At 41.2% G+C, this 25,177-nt stretch overlaps 1 protein-coding gene across 2 annotated transcripts in view; it reads left to right on the plus strand.

Moving 5' to 3' along the window:
• The window catches only part of MYOM1 (myomesin 1), a 140,175-nt gene extending 115,861 nt beyond the window's left edge, over nucleotides 1-24,314 (plus strand). For both annotated transcript variants that reach the window (XM_078435390.2, XM_078435389.2), the window contains 13 exons: nucleotides 2,241-2,377; nucleotides 4,511-4,655; nucleotides 5,383-5,442; nucleotides 5,738-5,805; nucleotides 9,101-9,214; nucleotides 9,910-9,997; nucleotides 11,369-11,407; nucleotides 11,498-11,603; nucleotides 14,835-14,998; nucleotides 17,208-17,244; nucleotides 17,492-17,514; nucleotides 20,048-20,103; nucleotides 23,485-24,314. In XM_078435390.2, the coding sequence (XP_078291516.1) occupies nucleotides 2,241-2,377; nucleotides 4,511-4,655; nucleotides 5,383-5,442; nucleotides 5,738-5,805; nucleotides 9,101-9,214; nucleotides 9,910-9,997; nucleotides 11,369-11,407; nucleotides 11,498-11,603; nucleotides 14,835-14,998; nucleotides 17,208-17,244; nucleotides 17,492-17,514; nucleotides 20,048-20,103; nucleotides 23,485-23,778 (1,331 nt within the window). In that variant the 3' untranslated portion in view covers nucleotides 23,779-24,314. The remainder of the gene's footprint in view (nucleotides 1-2,240; nucleotides 2,378-4,510; nucleotides 4,656-5,382; nucleotides 5,443-5,737; nucleotides 5,806-9,100; nucleotides 9,215-9,909; nucleotides 9,998-11,368; nucleotides 11,408-11,497; nucleotides 11,604-14,834; nucleotides 14,999-17,207; nucleotides 17,245-17,491; nucleotides 17,515-20,047; nucleotides 20,104-23,484) is intronic.
• Nucleotides 24,315-25,177: the final 863 nt, after the last annotated feature.

Below are 25,177 nucleotides of genomic sequence, written 5' to 3' on the forward strand. Positions count from 1 at the left end.
TTATTATATGCCAGTGTATTTATAGGGTGCTTAAATGGAGTATATCATTTAAACTCCACAATGACCTGAAAAGTTTCAGTTCTAAGGTGATTTAATTTTAGAGATGTATACTATGAGGCCCAGAGAGATTAGGTAACTAGACCACAGGTACACAGTGGATACCCGTGGTTAAGCCCAAGTAGTCTGTCACTAACCAGGACATGAACTGTTACTGTGTGTGCACCTGCTGTTTGCCACCACACCCTCTCTGGCAATTACTGGTGGCCAGTGTTTCCTCTGGTGATTTTCCTATTACTCAGAGAGAACCGTGAATATTAAGGGAGCTTGAAACTTCCAGGAGGGCATGCCCTTTCTCCTCCACCACCACTCTGGCCTTCTTAGATAACCTCATCACTCATGTATTAGATTTCCCAGAACAAGGTCTCCAGACTTTTCTAGGACAGATTATACTTTCCATTCCCCTTAAGAGTTACTAGTAGCAAGCAGGAGTGTTCTGTAGCGAGAAAGCTTAGCTTCTGCTCTCACAAGCCTAGAGTCTGTCCATGGTGCCTTACTCAGACATGTTCACACTGGAAAACCACTAGTGTTCTTCAGAGTGGACATCCAGGATGAGGAGGAGCACAGAATCGAGGGCATAGCCCTGGTCTCAGCTCTGCTACTCAGATTTGTTACTAACCTTTCCTGGAGGTCACTTTTTTCATCAGTAAATTAAGAGAGAAAGAACTAACATTTCTTGAGCACTGGTCATTATTCACAGTGTCTTAGTGTCTTCTGGTATGATATTCACTCTTCTTGGTGGTCTTATGAGGCAGATAATATCCATGTTAGCAAGTGAGGAATGCAAGGTTTTAGAGGAGATAACTGTCCAAGGGCATAGTGTGACACCAGAGCCCATTTTCTACCCATCGTGGACACCCCTCAGTAGATAACATCTGAGCCTCCTTATAGTTCTGCATTGGAACAAATCTGTAACTGGGTTTTACAGTGACTATGGAATAGTGCAAATGATAGGCATCCCTTAAGCTTAGAAAGGATAGTTTTAGGATAAGTACAAAGAAATATTGATATACATTTCATACAAGTTTGGGAAGCTTACAATTTAAAATGTAGCATGTGTTGAACTTTTCAGGTTAGTTTGAGAACAGTTTAGAGAAAGCAAAGGGTGATGATTTCCCCTAAAGGAAGTGAAGGACTATTAAACTTTGAGAAACAACCATGCTTTTCCACAAAGTTTGCCCTGGAGTCACCTCTGATACAAAACCATTGGTTGCAAGAGCCTTTATAAAGAACACTTTCAAGTTACAAGAAGTTTAGAAAATGGTCTTTGAGAGATATCAGCCAAAGACTGAAATTTCATTCAGACTTAAATGGCTGAAGCGATACAGGTATAAATCAGAGATATCATATGATTTCTTCACTTTCTTTATGAGATAAGCCATGCCATATTTTAATATACCTTCTCAATAGTGACTCAAGTATTTGCCTCTGAAATTTTGCCTAGTCTAAGAACTTAAATGAACTGGTATACCAGTGGGATGAATAGAGTTTAAATGATAAGCTGGTTCATCTTATATATATAATCAAAATTAATTCTGTTTTAAAATTCATCTTTAAAAACATTTGAAAGAATGTCCACAGAGAGTTAAGTTGTTGAAAAAAATAAAATTTAACTCCTTTCCCAATATTTTGAAGCAATTGAGATTATAGAATGTTGGTGCTGGAAACTATCTTGACCCTTTAGGACATTCAGTTCAATCCCCTTCATTTATAAACGAGTCAACTGAGGTCCAGATATGTGAAGTAATCTGCCTAATATCACACAGTTTGTTAGTTGCTGACATTGACATTGGACTAGGCTCCAGATCTCCTGGGGCCAGCCCAAGGCTATTTCATCACACTTTGTTATTGTCCCTAAATAAACCTAACCAAAGCTACAGTAGAGAGTCACACAGGTTAGCTGAAGGAACCCTGGAGGTAAGTTCATCTTCCTCATTTTTACGGTTGAGACATCTATGACTCAGAGAAGGGGAATGACCTGCCCAATGTGGCAGCAGGATTAGAATCCAGGTCTTCCATCGCTGAATATCGTTCTTTCTCTACAACTTTCTTACTGCCTCCAGGCTTTGCCAGAAGCAAGGTGCTATATTGTCATTTCTGTTGAGTGTTTTTTTCACTGAAAAATCTGTATCAATACAATTGGTTACCAATAAAATTGCTATTTTTATTTTTATTGTGCATAGTTGTTCCAGTTAAGTCAGAGTTGGCAGTTGAAATTTTGGAGAAAGGCCAGGTTCGGTTCTGGATGCAGGCTGAGAAGCTATCTGCCAACACCAAGGTCACCTACATATTTAACGACAAGGAGATTTTTGAAGGGCCGGTATGTTTTACGCTTTTTAGATTCTAAACTTATCACTGTAGAATGTACTGAGGAAGCCCTATTAAGATGCGGGTAAGTTGTCATGAAAACCACTGAGCATGGAGTGGTGGGGTTTAAGTCATTTCATATGTAAAAAAAAAAAAAAAAAGGAGAGGAAAATATAGATTGACTATATCATATTATCGAAACTGGGACACTTTTGAGAATGAAAGAGGGTTCCAGTAATAATTTTTCCAGGACAACAATCGAACCAAAACTGTCCCAGGCAAACCAAGAAGTATTGTTACCCGTGCAAATGGAGATGCTCTCCTGAGCAGTCAGAGGAGCAAGAACGCTTAACTAAACTCACATACTCCCATCAGAAACCCCAACAGGAACTTGGTTCTTCACGGGGGAAGAAATGGCTTCTATTATTCTGATGGCTCAGAAAAAATTACAGTAAAAATATCTTTCATTGGTCTTCTGGTTAAAATGCAATACATTTTTATTGTAAGAAAAAGTTTAAAGACTCAGAAGAATCACAAATTCTTACAGTTTTGTAATACACATATCGGTTTATACTTCTTGGTCTGATTCTACACTTCTGTGTGTGTATGTCTATTGATATCTTATTTACATAGGTAGTTGTGTATATCTACTCTTTGCTTTGCTTTCAACACATAGTTTCCATAGACAGAGTTACAACATCTGCACTTTATTTGTCCTCCCTAGATATCAGTAGAGCCAGGATCAGGCCAGCACTCAGTGGTACTGAAGAATTTGGGTTTAGGAGCTCTGGCTCTTACCTGTGCTATCACGGGTATGAATGAGAGACTCAGAAGATGGGAGAGAAGTGTGACTTGTGGCCAATATTAACAACCTGTTCTCCTTTCATCAAGATATGTTTTTAAAACATTTCAGAATTCGTTAGTGAAGGGGAGAATGAATCACATAAATAGCAAAAGAATATGTAATGTATTTCTTTTCAACTCATTTAGCAACTGTGTGTAGAGCCCGAATAGGTCACAGAGTCCACTGTGGCCCATCTTCTCCCTGTTTTCAGAATATTCTCATTGACTGTGTGCTCATCACCTGACCAATGGAGGGGAAGGAAAAGCAGCGTTGGCATCACCCTCTGACCACTCATGCATACGTGCACATAGACACACTCCCTTCATGTGTTCGCACACACTTTCATGTTGTTGCCCACATACACATACGTACCCTGAACTTGGAGACCTGCCCATTGTCATCGAAATTAGTTCTTACACTATTTCATTGGGTGGAAATTACTGTCTTAGGCTAAGTTCCTTAGAAGGACAGTCTGAAATAAGTTTCTCTTCCAATTGATTTATGGGAGAGTACTCTCAGGAGTGGGGATTAGGGAAACAAGCTAAGGTAGATGACAGCTAAGCAAGAATGTGGTCTCAGTTGGAGACTGGCTTCCTTCAGGGGAAGCTCTAGGACATGAATTGCAGCACAGAGTTGATCCCAGACGTGAGCCTTCATTCTGTGACAAGTTATAGGAGAACTTTATTAATTCCAATCCATTATAGAACTTGTGCTTGTATGCCAGAGCTAAGATTTATCTTTACATTGAAAAAAAGTTGCCTAAGTAGTATGATAAAATAAGCACAGTTCAGTAGGGCAATTTCAGTTTATTAAGAACAAATGGACTTCAAATGCTTTGGAAGCATTTTTATTCACATGTTAATTCAGCAGATATTTATTAATTGCCTGCTATATACCACGCATGTACAAGATGCTAGGGATATAATCATTAATGAGCCAAAACACATCTGCATGCTGCCTATTTTTTGCATTGTTCTGCTAATTGAAGCTAATGTAATCTGGAAGGTAAAATGGGAATCTAAAAACACGTTTTTGAGAAAATTTGTGACTTGGGATAATAAAACTTTATTTGTATTTAAAAAATTAAATTTCACAGATTTTAGTAATCATTTCTGGTCAAGGTCATCTATTCCATGTAATGTTTTCCTTTTCCTGGGCACAAGATTTTGAAAGCTTGCATCTAAAAAAAGTGTGAACAAGAAATTGTGTTAACATTATGATTCTTTGGAGTTTGTGTTTATTCTATCAGGCATCCTCATCATATCTAGCTCACTGATTTCTGTTTTCCTTTTCACACTGAAGAAATATAAGATGCATGTTGACCGAAACACTGGCATAATTGAAATGTTCATGGAAAAGCTACAGGATGAGGATGAGGGCACATACACTTTCCAGCTTCAAGATGGAAAAGCAGTTGGCCATTCTACTCTTGTTCTCATTGGAGATGGTACGAATTCTGTGAAACATCAGCTGAAAGATTTCCCTGCTCCCTTCAATGCAAACACCCATGGCACAAGAGTAGTCACGTGGAAGGCAGTAGGAACTGCTTCTTGTATTTCAAAATTGGAATCCAATTTTCAGTTAATACTTTCCATAGTACTTCACTTCATAGACACCAGATTTATCCTTAGCCCACAGGGAAGACTGCAGTTCAGTCATCTCATATATGAACAAGTATTTATTACTAAAATTCTCCAGTGAAGGAGATTGCAACACAGCCAAGTCTGTATATGTATCTCAGGAAAGATGCTCCTACCTTATATTGTGTACTTACTTTAAATTACTTAACTTAAGAAGAAAAATATGCAAAAGTAGTGTATGCCAAATCAATTAGTCATACTTTAGAACTAGATTATATGTCAGCTGCCATAAGCCACTGTAGAAACCACCAAGATGTAAAATGTGGCATTTAGCAAGTGTGGCATTTGGGAAGGTTGGCCAGATCTCTACATTTGCAACTTCCGATACTGCTTCACTATTTCCTAGCGCAATGACCTTAAACAATTTACTTAACCTTTCTAAGCCTACTTCTTCATCATGAAGACTTACAACAAATAGGGGGTCATGATGTATGAGCGTTATAATAGTGAGTACAAATCACTTAGCACGGTGACTGGCATATACATTTATACCACTCAACTCAGTTTCATACTTCTTTATTTTTCAATCTTTAGTTTATAAAAAGCTCCAGAAAGAAGCTGAATTCCAGCGGCAAGAATGGATCAGGAAACAAGGTAAAAATGGGCAGTGAGTAAAAAAAATAACTTCAATTTCTTGAACAAAATATTCCAAGATTATTTCCATAACAAGTTAAAATGCATTATTTTTGCTTATGTTAATAGTGCCCTGGTAAATAAAAAATAATTGAAAATATTTATTATTAAATATGTATCCATTTAAATATTTGAAAATTAATCTTGAATTTTAAAATATCACTTCACACATGTATCGCTTTAGAATTTAAGAATGAGCTTTGATTTTGCATTTGTGGTTAATAGGGTGATTACTGATGTCATTAAAATTTTATAGGTCCTCATTTTGCTGAGTATTTGAGCTGGGAAGTGACTGGTGAATGTAATGTCCTATTGAAATGCAAGGTAAGAAGTAGATAAGTTTTTAATATTTGATATAAGGGAAATAAAGATAAAATAGAATGTGAGAAAAGGAAGATCAATTTTTCATCTCCTCCATTTGAACCAAAATGCTAAGTGACACATTCTTACTGTTGAATGTTACTGTTATCATTGGTTGGTAAGAAGCATAAAGTAAAATGAAACATAAAATAAGATAAAACAACATAAAAATATGGGAAGACAAGATGATGGCTCCTATTCATTACACCTTAGCTAATAAGGACTGGCTCTTCTTTTCTTTTTTTAAGACTTTGTGGGTTTTTTTTTTTTTAAAGCTTTTTAATGTTTATTTTATTTTTGAGAGAGAGAGAGGCAGAGACAAAGTATAAGTAGGGAGGGGCAGAGAGAGAGGGAGACACAGAATCTGAAGCAGGCTCCAGGCTCTGAGCTGTCAGCATAGAGCCCGACACGGGGCTCAAACTCACAAGCCATGAATCATGACCTGAGCTGAGGTGGGTTGCTTAGCTGACTGAGCCACCCAGGCGCCCCAAGACTTTACATTTTTTAGAACAATTTTAGGTTCACAGCAAAATTGTAGGGAAGATATAGATATTTCCCATATACCCGGCCCTGTCCGCACAAATGTACAGCCTCCACCTACGTTACATCCCCCACCAGAGTTGCACATTTGCTACAATTGATGATCCTACACTGACACATGATAATCACCCAAAGTCCATAGTTGACATTAGGGTTCACTCTTGACATTATATATGCTATGGGTTTGGACAAATATGTAATGACTTGTATCCACCATTGTAGCATCATTCAGAGTTTTTTCACTGCCCTAAAAAGCAAAAAGCCTCTGTGCTCTGCCTATTCATTCTTCCCTCCCCACTCCCAACTCTTTAAAAATTATTAATCTCAGAAGAATCTCACATGGTCTTTGTTTCAGGCCAAATGTGCATTCTAACTAGTAGATCTATTCCAGGATCATTCTAGATACACTGTCCTTCCCTGGAAATTTAGCAATTTCGTATCTATATTCTGTGACTGGTGCAACAATTCCTTTGAGTATTGGCTAGCTCAGAGGCTGGTTCTGGAACCAGCATGCTGCCAGGAGGGGAGAGGTTTGATGAAGAGTGTACAGCTCTCATTAGGCCTTGGGAAAGATTTAGGGGAAAAAAGGCCATATCACACCCTTAATCATTTTATACCTTGGCACATGGTGTGTTCAGCCGAGTGAGTCACCAAAATGTTTTGGACAGGGAACTGCTGGATGAGGTCGGAGTGTAAAGGTCATGACAGCAGACAGTGGCTCCAAGTAGAAGCATGGATCTGGCATTTGGCACTAGCAAAGCCAGAACCCAAGCGCCCCCGTCTCTTCTAAGTCTGATGAAAGTTACAGAAACATCAGTCTCCCAGAAAGGTGTCTGAAAATTAAATTCTAGGCTTTAGTCTCAATGGAAATGGCAAAGCTTCCTAAAAGCAGTTTCTCAGGCAGCAGCCAAAACCCTCTCTCTCCTCCTGGCTGTCCACTGCCATACAGCCCCTGGCTCACTTTCTCCTCCACAACTGCCCACCCCGCAAACCACCCTTTCCCAGGGGCCCACACATCTATCCTGCTTCCTGTTGTACTAGCCTTTTGGGATGTGAGCTCCGGTGTCCTGTTCTGATGGCTTTCCTCAGGAGAATCAGCCCCTTGCCCAGATTCTGAACAACCACGGAAGCCTAAAAATAGAATCTAGATATTCATACATTATGTACTTATGCTCTTCCAGTGCCTGTTCCTTATGCTGTCTCAGCTTCTCCGACAAAATCTTTTCTCTAGTCCCAGCTTAGTCATCTTTTCTGTAAGACCTTTTCCTTCTTTGTGCAGGTAGAATGAACCTTCCTCTGTCTTCCCATAGCTCTTTGTTTCATTATTAGAGCAGTTTAGGCGCATTTAGCAATTTATATATTCATTGTAGTTAATGGAGTATGTGTAACTAAACATTCAGACTCATGAGACTATCATGGACCCCATTTGGAACTAGTCTACTCAAAAGAATATAGGACAAGAACCCCAGCGTGCCTGCAAGGCAGAGCTGGGCACTCCTCTCCTGCAGGAATCCACACCACCATTTTCTTCATCTGTTTGTTATATAGTTTGTTATATAGTTATATTTCCTCTTTGGGGAATTGTGTGTGCATTTCTTCAGTTGTTCAGTGGGGTCTTAAGGATTGTTCTCTTGATTTGTATGAAGTCTTTACTTTTGACACAATATTAATTACACCAGAAATACAAGAATATAGTCTTCTTTGTAGAAAATGCAAACATTGTAGATAAAGGTCAAGATCCCTTTAACTGTACGAGTTTGAAACTTATGATGTTATGATGTATGGATATAGGATTTAAATGAGTTTCCTCAAAATTGCTAAGCAATTAATTTACTAAACCATACTTGATGGTTTTTAACTAAACTTACTGTGAGAATCAATTCACAACATATACATATATCAAATCAATATGCTATATACCTTAAACTTACACATTGTATGTCAATTTTATCTCAACAAAACTAAAAACATTTTAATTAAAAAATGTTTTCACAAACATACTTCCCTTCCACACTTCTTTGCAAAGCTTCAGTCATCTTTTTAAAAATACTTAGATATACATTGGGGCTTACTCATTCTGTTGTTTTGATAAAGCCATTTGTTTTTGTGACACAGGCTATATTTTAATGTGATGGGATGTGTCTTCTATGGTTTTCAGATATTTATTATTTATTTTATTTAAGTATACATGTTAACATGTACATATCTATTCTTTTCTGTCCACCAGACAATCTTAAAGTCAATTTTTACTGCTAGAAATAGGTGCTATTGATTTAGGTTTATTCATTTGTATCCATTTTATTCTAAACTCTTTACCAATTAAAATTGCTTTCAATTGATCCCTTCGGATATCTATGCCTTCTGGAGTGCCTGGGTGGCTCAGTCAGTTAAGTGTTTGACTTTGGCTCAGGACATGGTCTCAAGGCTCATGGGCTCGAGCCCCGTGTCAGGCTCTGTTTTGACAGTTCAGAGTCTGGAGCCTACTTCAGATTCTATGTCTCCCCCTCTCTTTGCCCCTCCCCTGCTCATGCTCGCTTGCTCTCTCTCTTTCTCTGTTTCTCTCTCTCAAAAATAAATAAACATTAAAAATTTTTGAAAAAAAAGAAATCTATGTCTTCTAATTTCATGCATTTCTTCTTTCCAATGCTACATTAGAAACTAGTTTTGTAAGAGCAACATTCCCTTACTTCAAGAAGTATAATTATGGCTTTTCTTCCAGGTGGCAAATATTAAGAAGGAGACTCATATTGTGTGGTACAAAGATGAAAGAGAGATATCAGTGGATGAAAAGCATGACTTTAAGGATGGCATATGTACACTGCTTATAACAGAGGTAGGTGACTATAAATGTGAAATGTAATTTATTAGTTCTGTACCCTACATTCTTCTAAAAACAGAGATAAGATTCTGTATTCCTTAACTCCAGGCATTTGTAGTACCTTACTTCTAGCTGCTCCAAAGATCCCTCCCTTGACATCACCCCAAAAATAAACAAACCGTAGGAACACAAAAACTCTCACTTTGTGATAATGCATGGATTTGTCAGATATCCAACCAATATTGGTTAGACACCACAACTCTGGCCTCTCTAAGCTACTTCTTTTCATAGATGGGTGAGGGGCAAGGCAATTAAGTAGATTCTTCTTGGTTTGCTCTTAAGCCTCATGATAACTTGTTCCCTCAAAGTACAGAGACATCAGGCGTAGTATTCATGTAAGTATAGGGTTTTACCTCCTTTTTTGTCTAAAAGGCCATATCTTTCAAATATATGTGATCATTAGTTTTTAATATGAAGTAAAAGTAAAGAATAAGGACTTCATAGCCCTAGAGGGTGAAAAATCAGGACCGCTAGCTGGTGAAATGATGATGGACACGTTCGTCTGTGAACTCCTCATTGCTCACATAGCCAGATGCTTGTTTAATGTGTGATTTGATGGCAGTTCTATAAACCAGAGGACCTTAAGAGTGCAAACACGGTACTCTGAGGCTGCTGGAAGCTGCAGTGTGGTGTATCCATCCCCCCCTTAGTTTTCCAAGAAAGATGCTGGGATTTATGAAGTTATCCTGAAAGACGACAGAGGAAAAGATAAGAGCAGACTGAAGCTTGTGGATGAAGGTCAGTCCACCAACTGGGGGGGTCCATTTTGTGTGTTCTGTGTACAAGTTACCAGACTGGTGAGTAAGGCTGAAGTCCTGCTGTGTTTGTCCACAGGTTTTGTTTTAATTGAAACTCCAGCAGAGTGAACGACTGTTTTATTCAAAAATACTTCACGTTTAGTCTTCGTGGATATCAAAAGTGTACTTTAGGCGTTCAGAGAATTTGTAGTCCATAGTCCCCTAGGGTTCCATTTTCATTATAAAGCATCATTTTTGTTTCAACCGTATAAAAAATGTTCCAGGATCAAGAACTACTGTGAGGGGAGCCTGGCTGGCTCAGTCAGAGGAGCATATGACTCTTACTCTCAGGGTTGTGAGTTCAAGCCCCACATTGGGTTTACTTTTTAAAAAGATGTTCACTTAAAAAAAAATTCTATGAAAAGTATGTCGCCAAATAGTCCACTCTTAAAAGGTGGCAAGAAAGATTTATATGTGAACTGTGAAACCTCTCAGGTATTAGCAGAGCAAGAAAGCAATTTCCATTTTTGAGAGACTTCTAAGAACAAATATATCATGATAACAAAGACCTACCTGTGACCACCAAACTTCCAAGTGTGTTCTTGGAAAAGATCTTTAACAGTATTACTAACAAACAGTGTGAGTCTGACTTCGATTTCACCTTCCTGCTCCTCGTGGAGGCAAGACTAAATGTGCTTATTGGCAAAAAGCATTGGGGCGCCTGGGTGGCACAGTCGGTTAAGCGTCCGACTTCAGCCAGGTCACGATCTCGCGGTCCGTGAGTTCGAGCCCCGCGTCAGGCTCTGGGCTGATGGCTCGGAGCCTGGAGCCTGTTTCAGATTCTGTGTCTCCCTCTCTCTCTGCCCCTCCCCCGTTCATGCTCTGTCTCTCTCTGTCCCAAAAATAAATAAAAAACGTTGAAAAAAAAAATTAAAAAAAAAAAAAAAGCATTATAAGGCTGAGAAATATCAGGGAGCCTGGATGGTTAATTCATTATGAGTTGATGGCACAGATGAGAAAACTTCCTCTTAGGTAAACTAAGACTTCTTGGGATTTAAGAAGAAGAGAATCCTAAAGCCAAGAACCTTCCTGGAAATCTCACGGTGGCTTTCTCTAGAATGTATATATAGTTACAAAGAATTAGAGGGGGAAAAATATCAAAATAAGAGCAGGGACCTTTTAAAAGTTGATACAAATTAAAGTATTATTCCCTCAAAGAGTACTTATTCTCATTTGGTCAGCAAATTCACCTTATGGCCAACACCCTTCACCAGGCAGGATAATGTTGACAACGCATGCTACTAACAATTTGAGATTTGACCTTAGTGAGCATTTTTATGCTAAAGTTCTGTCTGTGACTCTCTATCCACAGCCTTTAAAGAACTAATGACTGAAGTATGTAAGACAATAGGTAAGTTAAAATGGTCTCCCCGTGACAATGCTTCATTATGCTCCCGGTTAGGCTTACAGCTGTATGAAATATGCCGTTTTCCTCTTTCAGCTTTGTCTGCTACAGACCTGAAAATCCAGAGCACAGCCGAGGGCATACGGCTGTACTCTTTTGTTACTTACTATCTGGATGATCTGAAAGTTAACTGGTCCCACAAGTAAGTAAGTGGGAACTTAACTGCCCTGTAGAAACTCTTTCTCCATGTATGTGTGTGTGGGTGCACGTGCGCATGGCAGGGGGGCAGGAGGAGGGCAACAGCAACCCTCTGTTCCTCTCGTGTAAGGAGCCTTCTTACTTCTCAGGTCTGACGTTGATGTGTGTAGGATACAAGCACCCCCACAATTCCCTTAGGACAAGGTTAGCACTTTCCCTCAACACACACATGGAGAGGCCAGTGATGGCTAAAATCACCTGTCTTTGTGATTTGGGAACTATCATAATCCATACACGTCTCTATAATGCAACCTCCACCTCCAGACGGTAGACCTTGGGCTACCTCTGCTTTGCCGGGCATCCAGATCCAGATTCTGATTCTTCCCTCTCTACCTGCAGCTAACCCCTGCTATGGTCTAGAACAAAACTGAAGCAGCATGCACCAAGAGGCACCAAATTTCCTGTTATTTGAATGAATAGCCATTCGCCAAAGAAACCTGACCCAGTGGAGTGCCTGAGTTTGTTGTTAGCGTTGATAGCAGTCGGCATAGTTGGGCATTAACTTGTTTCTCATCCACCCCTGGAAGGCTTTGGGGATTTGCGATTACTTTCAGAATGTGTGTTTGAGCTAGACTGAGCCTGCATATCTGTTCTAATCTCAGGGTCCTCTGTGGTGTTATAGGTGGACTCAAGTTCACCTCTGGGATTCTAAGAGCTGAAGTAGGTTTCTAAGTCAAACCAGCTCCCCATTATACTTTTGGCCGTGACCTCAACCTCTGCCCGTCCTTGAAATTTCCTGAGCTGAAAGAGAACTGCAGCCTAGCATAGACATCTGATGGGGTACAGTCCCCTTCAGTCCACTCTTTGGATGCAGACCTCCTTAGCAGCCCCACTGGGCAGTAGGTCACTGTGGCAGCCCTGGGAAGGGGTGCACAACAGTGTTTATCTTCCCTACAGTGGGTGTTTATAACATGCTGGTCACTGCTCCACGCCCTTTCCATGTATGAATTCAGTTAATATTCACAACTCTAGGAAGCAAGTAATTCTCACTCGGTGATGAGGAAGCTCAGGTTCAGGGAGGTGATTTGCCTGAGGCCACACGACTAAGTGGTAGATGGAGAACTGAGCCCAGACAGCCTGGCTCCAGAGCCCCTCATCCTGGCACTACTCTGTGTTCGTGTTGCTTTAAAAGTCTAGATTGAACATTTAACCAGAGCTGGGTCCCACAAAACAGTCATTTGTGTTTTCTTTAAAAATGACTTTATTGTGATATAGAACACAGTTTTTATTCGTATTCTTATTCATTTCCTGAGTTCTTAAAAAAACAGAGCGGGGGGGGGGGCGGGGGGGTGGGAAGAGAAGGAGTAAAATTCCAATTTGAACGCCTGGGGTTTCATTCCTTTGTTCTATTTCTTTCAGAACATTTTAGGAAAGTAATTATAAGTTAAAATAGATCAAATTCTAGGAAATTCCTCTGTGACAGCTAGGACATCCTAATATATCAGTCTGAAGAATAAGAGAAGATAAATTAACTGAATCATCAATCAAAAGGCTTTACATCATCTTTAAAAGAATTACTTGTTCACAAAAATGAGAGCATTCAGTTTTGAGGAAACTCCTGTTAGACTAGCAAGACATAAACCTCTGACTCTATTCAGTCTAGTCAGCTGAATGACTGTTTTATGTACCCGGGTACCTATGAAAGATTCAGGAATCAAGGACTCATTGTCTTCACTGTCTTTATGTAAATATGCGGCATAACAGGAAAAAAAACCTTGAAATGGGCTTTAGTCTTGACTTGGCTCCTATCTTCCTTTGATTCTTAGGCCAGTCATTTAATTTTCTGAAATGTCAGGTTTCTCTCATATGAAATAGCAACAATAATACCTGTTTTATCTCATAATACTGATGGACCCAATGAGAGAATGAAAGTTATGGCACTTTGTAAACCGTGAAGGGCTTTACAAATGTAAGGTATTATGCATGTTGGTCAGAGATCAGAGATTTCAAACAGATTTATTATAGCAAACCAGAGGACTATCTATCTTTCTGTCTAAGACATATATATTGCTCAGACTCAAGTCTGTGGGTGCAGAGGGGCTCCATTACTGTTCATTTTATGGCAGTTTAACTTTTAATAGCTTTTAAAGAATGTAGTGTATAAGAAAAATGCTGTGAATGTTTATTTGAAAGCTGAAACTTTTTTAGTCGTGACTTTTGTTTTTCTGTTTTTAAAGTTCATTTTATTTATTACAACTACAAACATAACACGTTGCTTCTTTTAGAAAATACACATAATATCATATTACATATTAGAAAGAGTTTATAATATGATATCATCTCTAGTTTTCTTAGCCATAGGGTAAACTTTTTGGTGTACTTCCAGTCTTTTCTCTATGCATAATTGTTGCTATCATTAAGTAGTTTTGTGCCTTTTTTTCTTATTTCCTCTTGTGTTTACAAACTCTTCATAAAGTTTCTTTTAGCATCATTGAGAGTATATCTACCTCTACCTCTCTTACCTCATTTATAACAGTAACATGTCTAGGCCATCAGATCACAAAGCAAAGGGTTCTATTTGCTTTCATTCTCTTGTAAAGAATGCAATGTATGTGTCTGCTCATGACCTACTACAGAATTTAGAGAAACTCACGTTCAGGGACAGAGAAAGTGCCTCATTCATTTTGGCAGAGATTCTGCTTTTCATTTACTCTAGGCCTTCCTACCAAGTACATATTTACATATGTTTTAAATAGCTTTGTAACCACGTACATGTCAATAGATTTCAGCCACAGATGAACCTCCTTAAGTCTGTTTTTAATTATTTTGTAAAATCTGATTTATAGCCGTAGACCATCTGCGTGAAATATGCTGTAATATAACATGGAGTTTGGCCTTTTCACTTTAAAGATTCTCTTAGCCCTACAAATAAACCCAAGCAAAAACAAAGATCATTAATACCACTGAGAAGTATTGGCGTTGCAATCGGCTAGGGCCCCACACTGCTGTTGGGAGTTAAATGTACAGACTGTCAGACCCCCTACCCTCACCGCCGCCCTGGACCTTGGAATCCAAGTTCTGTGATGCAGGGCCCATAATTTTTCTGAAGCAGAACATATGTGGATCCCATGTTGTTTGAAAGCCTGTAAAACTCTATGGTGAGATCTTCAAGAAAGAGTAAAAATGAGCTCTGGGTGAAAGCAAACAATAACAATGTTTTCTTTGATATGAACAGCGGGACTGCTATTAAGTACACAGACAGAGTTAAGAGTGGGGTCACCGGGGAGCAGATCTGGCTGCAAATCAATGAGCCCACTCCGAATGACAAAGGGAAGTATGTAATGGAGCTCTTTGATGGCAAAACTGGACACCAAAAGACAGTGGATCTTTCTGGACAAGGTAAATGGATATTTTGCAGGTTAGAAATTCCTGAGGAGGAGAGGGCTTTTAAAAAAGAATGAAGGGTGACAAGAAGCCATTACATTTGACTATTGAAAGATGATTGGGGATTTTAATCAAGTAGTTTAAATTTAGCGTGGTGGTAGAAGAAAGAATTCAGTGGGTCTTGGAGTATCAGTGAAAAGTATACAGTGGAGACAATAAACATGGAGAGAAAGAACTACCTTTTCAAGGTGCTTACAAAGAAAGGCAGGTTGATTTACAATCACTTGAGCAAGGACGATCACTGAAAAAGAAATGTGTTATGGTGATTGGAATTTGAGCATGTTTATAATAGAGTTTAAGAAATCAGTTGAGATGGAAGGATTGAAGGTGGGAGTGGAGGGGAATAACCAATATATCAGTGTTCTGAAAAATGGAAGGCTTGAGATCTAGGGCTGAGGCGGAGGCGTTGACTTTGGGAAGAGCAAGGGATTCCTTTTCTTCAGAAACCAGAGGAGGGTAAGTGTGAATTGGCAAAGATCAATATTAAGGAGAAGAGAAGAAAGTTGGAAAAGTTGGGTCCTTATGGCCTCAGATTTCTTGGTCATCTGCTGAGAGAATGGGGGCATCTGGAGAGAAGACGAAAGAGGAGCAGGAAGTAGTGAGAAACATGGACAAACGCAGACCAGAAGTAACTCAACTATCAACCACAAGTTAAATGGTTAAAAGAGGTGGAAGAGGAAAGCGAGTGTGTGTTCCTCACGCACCTGGGGCTCTTGATCTGTCAGCCCCAAGGCCTTGGAAGCCACAGGGTCAGGATATTGTACCCTCAGGCTTTTAATGTGTAGCTTACTTATCACCATCCTTGCCTCCAGCTCCTGTTTCTATCATCCTCCTTCAAGCACTTGGGACTCTGCCTTGGGGTGTTCCTTCCACTGCTCCTGTCTAGCTTCTACCTAATATTTCTCAAGGAGACTGTGGACTGACTTTTTCTTCCACTTCTTCATGTACTCAAATGCAATCTAAATATCCCAGAACTCTTAGTGTTTTTAATCCTCAGAGAGTAGATTCACAATTCAGAGCACAGCCTTTTCAGTCCTGCCTTGAGTTATTTTGTGCTGACTCCCCTTATCTTTACCCCCCATCTCCCACTCATTTGGACTGGAAAGATTCAAATGGGAGTTGTTGCCTCCGCCTCCCCCTCCCCTCTGTGCCTGAGTCACACACTGCAGTGACAGGGGATCTCTCGCACAGTCCTCTAACATTTTGAAACACAACAGAAAATGGGAAACAGGAAGGGGGTGGATTTAAAAACAAAAACCAAAACCTAAAAAACTTTTTCTTTTACTCTCCGGCTCACCAAAGCATATTGGTTCAGCGATGCCCATGTCTCAGTGTAGTGTGGGCAAAAGGAAGGGCACTGAACGCTTAGCTAGGGGTAGCCTAACTGGCCTACCTCCCCAGACTTGAAGCCTGACTTTGTGCTTATTCTTCCCATCTGTAAAAGCAGGGGGATGGACTGGTATTCTGTAAATACTTTCTAGACATAAAATATCATGATTCTCAGACCAAAGAGGAGCTTAAAGAAGAGATGAGAGAGACTTCAAAATAAAGCTGCCTTTTTACCTGAAGTATTCCAAGCGGCTTGCTCTGCAGGCTCAGGGGGGAGAAGAGATTTTAGAACAGTGTAGCTCTCATTTCCTCATCTGCTGTCTTTTATCTCGGCTCCTGGCCAGCTCAGAAGCATTGCTTCGGGCCCATACTGGCACACACTGTGAGTGTCATAGTTCCTGTGCCCTTTCACACAGATAGACGGGCCAGACTATGCAACATGGAAACACTTAACTGTCCAGCTAGGAAGCTGTGACGTACATGGGGGATGATTTAATAACAGAAAAGCCTTTTTGATGTTCGGGATGTTTAACCACCTTTATTACCATTTTATCTTTGGCAGAGTGAATCTTTGCCTTTCTGTTTGAAAGGATGGTCTTGCAACCGGATTGGGAGCTTCTAAAATCCACTACTTCATCTTTTCTCCCTAGAAAGTATTTGCTTCCCCTGTGAAGTCCATCAAGTTGCAGAGTAAAGGAGGCATAGCCTTATTCAAAGTCAGCTTAGTCATGTCTGGACTGATCACACTGACCTCAGGCTGTGAATTTTAATCCACTCCTGTTGTGTCCTCAGCTCTGGGTGAGAACATTCTAACTTGTCTTTTTTTCTCTTAAAGCATATGATGAAGCCTTTGCTGAATTCCAGAGATTAAAGTAAGTCCCTTGCCATTTGCGTGCACTGATTTCTCTGGAACATGGTGTGCTCAGGTCTTCCCCCACCTGAGGGTTAGAGAGGGTCTTTTATTTTGGCAAATGCCTAAAAGCAGCACTTCCCACTGCCTTGTTGAGCAGCAAGATGTCTCCCAGGCAATGAAATGCAGTCCAGGTTTCGCCACTTTGAAGTAACACTAAAACAAAATTCTTCTTTGTTTTCATGTTTGTTCCTGTCTCTCAACCACAGACAAGCTGCCATTGCAGAGAAAAGTAAGTAAAACCCCCTTCCCATTTATTCCTGGCATAGTTTCAAAACATAACTTTCATTTGTTTATTGTGACTGCAGATGGAGAAGAATGAATTTTTTTTTCCTTTCTTTTTTCTTTTTAACCTTCTACATGTGTTTTCATTTAGTCTCTTGAGTAAGAATGTGAAAGGAAGGTCTCAGGTTACATTTTAAGACTGTCACTCAGCTCTTGAGCTAACCACCCAGGTGTCCTGAGAAATCTCTGGGCACAAATTATGCAAGTTGTTAACCACTTGCAGCAGGCACAATGTGTCAGAAAAATTTATTTATATTAAAGAAAAGAAGAAATAAGAAACTTTGTGGGGTGCCTGGGTGGCTCAGTCAGTTGAGTGCGTGACTCTTGATTTCGGGTCAGGTCATTATCTCACAGTCTGTGGGATCGAGGCCCACGTCAGGCTGTGTGCTGATAGCGTGGAGCCTGCTTGGGATTCTCTCTTTCCCTCTCTCTCTGCCTCTCCCGTGCTCATGCTCTCTCTTTCAAGATAAATAAATAAACTTAAAAAAATTTTTAATGAAAAAAAAGAATTTTTGTACATTTGGCATCAGGTAAATCACTATCACTGATTTACTCCTGCATTTTCCTAAGAGCCTTTGTAGGATAAAAGCTGCCAAATAAGGCCTTCTTGAATACTTCACGGTCTGAGTGAACAAATGCCAAACAGTCAAGTCTGTGTACCCAGAAATGTGCTCACTACTAACTTCTGTCAGCTGTTTGCCTCACACATGGAGATTTCTGGAACGCCCAGTCTTTTAGGATTTCAGGGGTCATGGACTAAATATCGTAATCATGCAGGTTCTCTCTGAGTGTGTGAAGCAACAATTTGAAAATGGTTGAAGGTTAAAATTGTAGAGTCAGTCCTGAGCTGGAATGGAAGGGAAACGTAGGGGAGTGAGAAATGAGGTCATTGCCAGCCTTTTAGTGGCTCCAGGTCATTCAGGATGGAACTTTTCACCTTTGACTTGCACTGCTTCCCGCCTCCTTCCTGCTCCTTCCCTCTTCCTGCCCTTGTGCTGGGTCTGTGTGGCTGCTGCTAGTGGTGAGTGGGGCAGGCACCGGGGCCCACTGTGGGCCAGAGGGGAGCGCTCCTTGTTGGTACCCAGTGTGCCCCTCCTGCTCCTGTACACACGCACAAGCAAATCCAGTGTCCACAGTTGGTGGCTACTCCCCATTCTCAAACTCTGGTGGGCGAGGAGCCTGACCCTCCTTCCAGTTCATGAACTCTTTCTGAAATTTCTGTACCAAAGCAGTTTAGAGCTGGAAGAGACTTTAGTGCTTTTCTAGCCCCGTGTGTTTAATCTTTTATATGTTGGGGGATGCTTCATTCAAACACCATCTTTCACGCAGATCCAGTATCTGTGTGAAAGATATTTTACCAAAATGGGTAAAAGCTGAGTTAGCTTCATTGGAGTTGGGAGGGGGTCTGAGCTCCCTGACTCAGTGCCCCTCCTCAGAGGGCCCCCAGAGGAATCCCACGGATTCTGTGGAGCAGAGCTGGGTGACATCATGTCCACAGCTGTAATGCAACCCTTCCTCCACGCCACAGATTAGGAGACTGGGGTCCACACAGGTGCCCTGCCTGATATCACACATCGGGTGTGGCAGGAGCCAAATGACGAGTTGAACTTACAAGTGGTGCAAGGTGCAATGGAATCAACAGGAGAAAGCAGTGAAGATTCAAGACTCATTCAAAGCTTTAGTCTTCTGACTTCGGGATCTAGAGTCACACGTTAATTAAAGTAGGCCTAAAATTGAGAGTGTGGTGGCTACTGCTTTAGTGGCAAACAGTGTCCCTTTGAGCAGATTATACAAATGTTCTTCTCTGGGGCTGGGCCAGTCACACCTAGAGCACAGGGCTTAGTGGGGGCAGGGGGGCAAGAGGTCAGCTCTGGATTTCAGCACCCTTCCCACACCTCGCCCCCTCAGCTGGGGCCCTTGCACTCGTGGCCATAGATGGCAGCCCTACATACCAAGAACTAGTAGGAGACAAGAAAGAAAAGCTCTCTAGAAAAGTCCACAAAGAAAGCCCACAATCTGCATAAACCTCCAGATCTCATGGCTTATAGCCTCCAATTATGCAACTTTTTTTTTTTTTTTAATCATAGGGAAGCCCATAAAGGAGGCCAAGCAGAGTTGGAGGCTGTCCATAGAGATCTGCTCTGCCTCCTCGAGCTGAGCCCCACTGAGCTGCAGAAGGGCCAGGGCTGAAAATAGCTGTGAAAATTATAGAGCAGGTCTTGATGCCACAAAGCCATCCATCTCAAGCTGATAATTTAGGCACAGATAGAGGCACCCACGCACACAAAGTATCTGTATGAGGAAGGGTAACATCCACAATCACTGGATCATTTTCTTATTTTACATATTAAAAACAGGTATAAAGGAATTATAAGGAGAAGGAGGCTAAATTGGAAAGTTAGTTCCCTGGGGTGGTTTTGTGAATGGGATCACTGACGCTCATCATTTCAGTGATTAACCAGAAATGCCTATGCTTGCAGATCGTGCCCGGGTGCTGGGTGGTCTCCCCGATGTGGTCACCATCCAGGAAGGCAAGGTAAGCATGCACCACTCCTGTCCTCACGTCTTCCACACTAGCAATGGGTTCCAGTGGCCCAGACTTTGTTCTAAGCAAGTCCCCACCACTGCTCCTTAGGGTTCATTTCAGAATAGCCAGATTCAAAGCACAAACCAAGTCTGTTTTTTAGGCCAAGGATCAGGATACAAGTTCGCCTTTCACAGGCCCATGTGGACCACAGAGTCTATTTCCAGAGGTGCCCTTTCATACCATGAGAAGCAAAAAATGTTCGATCACAACTATATGACAAACATAAATGAAGAAAGATGTGAACGTTAATACCTAGTGGAAAATAGGCTGTCCTGTTAAATACTTCTCCTCTGAAGGGAAACGTGCTGCTCCGCGAATTTCTGTTGGCTCTATTTCGGTTGAAAGCTGATTTCTTCCCATTTAACTTTAAACTGGTATTTCCTGGCTCTGTAATCATCTCTCTGAAAAGTAATGAACATAATTTCTAACCTGGAGTCATTCTCTTCATCCCTATGTTTCATGAGACAAATTTCAGGGGTGCCTGAGTGGCTCTGTCGGTTAAGCTTCTGACTTCAGCTCTGGTCATGATCTCACGGTCTGTGGGTTTGAGCCCCGCGTCGGGCTCTGTACAGATAGCGCAGAGCCTGGAGCCTTCTTTGGATTCTGTGTCTCCCTCTCTCCCTGCTCCTCCCCTGCTCACACTCTGTCTCTCTCTCTCTCAAAAATAAAATAAACATTTTAAAAAAGACTAATTTAATAAGCCAGCCATAGGGGAGGGGTACCTGTAGTGGCACAAAACCTTTTCCCACCTCAGAAGGACACTGAAGACATTCAGTAGGTAGACTAGGGATAAAACAAGGCATGTAGAAAGGCTTTAGTGGAGGCAGGTTTCATCCAGCTAAATTTCTTTGCAGGTAGAATATGTGACCACAGCTGACTTTAAGCTCAACTACTGCAGGGTTGCAGGTTTTCATGTTCCTCATCTAATGGGGTTCAAAATATTCAGCTCACTAGGTTGTAGTGAGAATTAAGAGATAGAATGTATATGAAAGCACTTTGTGATCTATAATGGAAATAAATCTAAAGTATGGATAGTAGTTTTCCATGACACCTAAGGTATTTGAGAGTTTGGTTTGGTTTTGTTAAAACTTTTAACCCTCAAGGCGTGCCTGGCTGGCTCGGTCAGTAGACATGCAATTCCTGATCTCAGAGTCATGAGTTTAAGTCCCACATTGGGCATGGAGCCTACTTAAAAAGAAAAAAAAGTTTTAACCCCTAAGTAATCACAGTTTCCAAAATCATGTACCTGATCCACTTGGGTAAGTTTAATGGCAATAGCTTGACTATTTTTCTTGTTGAAATGTGTTTGTAGAATAATCCAGTAAGAAATGCTAATTAACCATGGAAAGGAAACTGATTTCTTAATCTCCTGTTTTTAAACAATACTCTTATAGAAGAGATAATAAGTGATCATATAAGACTCTTTAGAGAAGAATATCCTTTTCCCTGTATGTTGTGAGCCCTAGTTCTTTTTCTTATAGTTTCTGGATTTCAGTAAGAAAAAAAAATGCAAGAATGGAATTTAAAATGTGAAGTAATTTCAGAGAAATGCAAATTACAACCACAATGAAATATCCTAACACACCTATCAGAACCGCTAAAATAAAAACAGTGACAACAACAAACACCGATAAGGATGCAGAGATACAGATCACTCATACATTGCTGGTGGAAATGTAAACCAAGATTGTACAGCCACTCAGGAAAACAGTTAGACAATTTCTCAAAAAAGGAAAACATGGATTTACCGTATGAGCTAGTAGTTGTACTCCTCAGCATATATCATAAAGAAATTAAAATTAAGCTCAAATAAAAACCTGTATACAGATGTTCAGTAGCCACTTTAGTCATAATAGCCCCAAACTGGAAACAGCCCAGATGACCTTTATAGCCACACACACACGCACACGCACACACACCATGGCACACTATTGACCCATAAAAAGGGACAAACTACTGATATCTGCAGTAACTTGGATGAATCTGCAAGGAGTTGTGCCAGGTAGAAAAGGCAATCTCAAATGGCTACATACTATACGATGCTATTTATATAATGCTTTGGAAAATTCCGTCTTGGAAATGGAAAACAGATTGGTGGTTGCCAGGAGTTGGAAGTGAGGTTGGGAGGTTGGGGACAGGGGAGTGGGTGTGGGTATAAAGGGCAACATGAGAGGGGGCGCCTGGGTGGCGCAGTCGGTTAAGCGTCCGACTTCAGCCAGGTCACGATCTCACGGTCCGTGAGTTCGAGCCCTGCGTCAGGCTCTGGGCTGATGGCTCAGAGCCTGGAGCCTGTTTCCGATTCTGTGTCTCCCTCTCTCTGTCCCTCCCCCGTTCATGCTCTGTCTCTCTCTGTCCCAAAAATAAATAAACGTTGGAAAAAAAAAAAAAGGGCAACATGAGAGATCCTTGTGGTGATGGAAATGTTCTCTGTCTTGACTGAGGGACTAGATACATGGACCTAGACAAGTGACAGAATTGAATAGAGCCACACACACACACAAACACCAATGAGTGCAAGCCAAACTGGGGAAACCTGAATAAGAACAATGGATTCCATCACTGTCAATGTACTGGTTGTGTTCTTATACTATCATTTTGTAAAATGTTACTGTTGGGGGAAACTGGGTAAGGGCACATGGGATCTCTCTATTATTTTTTACAACTGTTTATGAATCTACAATTACTCTTAAACTTTCAACAGAAAACAATGGTAAAGTTAAAAACTACAGGCCTAAGCATTGATCTTTTAAAATAAGAGGGTTTCAGCACAGATCGTAGTATAATAAGATATCAGGAAATAGGAATACATTTTGGTAGAGCACCTTTGCAACTGCAACAGACTGGGTGGAGTTTTGGGGGAGAAATAAAATGAGGAAGGTGGAACCTGAAAATCAGTCCCATTATCTGAAACAGCTGTTACGATTCTGCCGCCGGGCTCTGTGAGGCAGACAGAATGCAAAGTGAGCAGGTGGTAATTACGGCAATGAGATTTCTCTACCGAGACAGCATCCAGATGCCACATGAGAACAAAAGGCATATCTAGGTGTTTACGAAAGCAAGAGTGCCTGTGGGACCTGAAAGCAAACTCCTTCGTGTGGTTCTGATGATAAGCACTCCCAAAGCCAGAAGGCTGAGGCCCTACAGAAACCTACTCAGGACTGAAGTCAAATTGTAATCCACGCAGGTGCATATGCCACGTAACTCCACCCATCATTCCATGGGTTTTATATTTATCCTCCTTTGGGTCCTGCCGGACCACCAGAAGGATTCTTGAAATTGGATTATCGTACCAAATATATTTCCTTCCCTCTGATAAAACCTGTTTTGCAGGCGCTTAATCTCACCTGCATCGTGTGGGGTGACCCGACTCCAGAGGTGTCCTGGCTGAAGAACGAGAAGCCTCTGGTCACAGACGACCACTGCAGCGTCAAGTTTGAGGCTGGCAAGACGGCCTACTTCACCATCAGTGGGGTGAGCACCGCCGACTCCGGCAAATACGGGCTGGTTGTGAAGAACAAGTATGGCTCGGAGATAAGCAACTTCACTATCAGTGTGTTCATCCCAGAGGAGGAAGCAAGGAAGGCCACTGAGCAGCACCAGAAAGGCAACAAGAAGTCCAAGTGACGGGAGACCGCTGAGAGTGTGCGCAGGGGCAGCTGCACTGAGCTGCCTCGAGTTACTTGTGTGCAAATGGCTTGAGTTAAGCATAAGGAAGTCTTCATGCTTTCTACTCCCTATTTTTGTGCTGCTTGGGGGAAAATTGTGAAATCTTTTACTCCTGTAAAAAAGCATCAACTAACAACATTTTAATAGTTTTTCTTTATCTGCAAATTCTGTGTTAAGAAAATACCATTGGTAGCACAAACATTAGGAAATGGTTTTAAGGAAAAGGCCAGAATAAAAGTCAGAGGGACGTTGAACGATGGTCAGAGAGCAGACGAATGTGTTGTGGAGCAGAGTTTGGACTTGGCTAGACTTTCCCCGGTGAATTCTCATGGGTTGCAATCATACTTCAGCATTTTTGTCAAGACAGGGATGAATTGTTAAGCCAACCAGTATGTTTTGTGTGTTGTTACGATAGTGACGTGCATTTCTATTGGCGGTCTTGTGATTTGGAGCCTCCTTGGTATTAATAAACAGTCCTCACACCTCTCCTCTTCCCCATCAGTGTTTCTCTTATTCTTCCTGTTCGGCTGCTTAGTTTAGCGGTCTCTGGTGCATCCTTCTCATTGCTTCTTATAGGGCATCTTCTGATGTAAATTCCTCTTGGTTAAAGTGGTACTTTCATGGGGCACCTGGGTGGCTCGGTTGGTTGGGCGGCCAACTTTGGCTCAGGTCATGATCTCACATCTCGTGGGTTCGAGCCCCACTTCGGGCTCTGTGCTGACAGCTCAGAGCCTGGAGCCTGCTTCGGATTCTGTGTCTCCCTTTCTCTTTGCCTCCCCCACTAGCACTATGTATGTGTCTCTCTCTCAAAAATAAATAAATGTTAAAAAAAAATTTTTTTTAAATAAAGTGGTACCTTCACAGACTTGTCAGAGTCATCCAAGGTCAATTGAGGATCCAAGGTGTAAAATTGAGCTGTCACTGTACATCTGGTGGCTTACTGTACAATCAAGTCTATTCCATTGTTAAGATACCCAGAGTAATTGCATGTAATGTGTCAATTAAGGATAATAAGATGGTGTGGGAGTCTAGTGCCAGAATTGGTGAATAAGGGTGCACAGCTAAGAAAAGAAGAACCCTGATTCTGAGTTCAGAGAACTGCCAGCTTTGGAGCCTGCCCCTCTTTGCAGGGCTTGCTGGCAGACAGCATTATGCTTTAGGAAATTTGATTCTTCCTCCATCACTACCCCACAACCACCTCTACCACACACATTCACACGCACACTCATGCTCACTCACACACCACTAGAGGAGAACAGTAATGGTAAAAGGAGGTTTCCCCTCTCCATCCTCCTGCCAAAGGTCAGGGATGGGACAACTGACCCTCTTATAAGTTTGGAGGTACACCTATACATCT

This window comes from Panthera onca, chromosome D3 (assembly GCF_046562875.1).
Source record: "Panthera onca isolate mPanOnc1 chromosome D3, mPanOnc1 haplotype 2, whole genome shotgun sequence".
NCBI lineage: Eukaryota > Metazoa > Chordata > Mammalia > Carnivora > Felidae > Panthera > Panthera onca.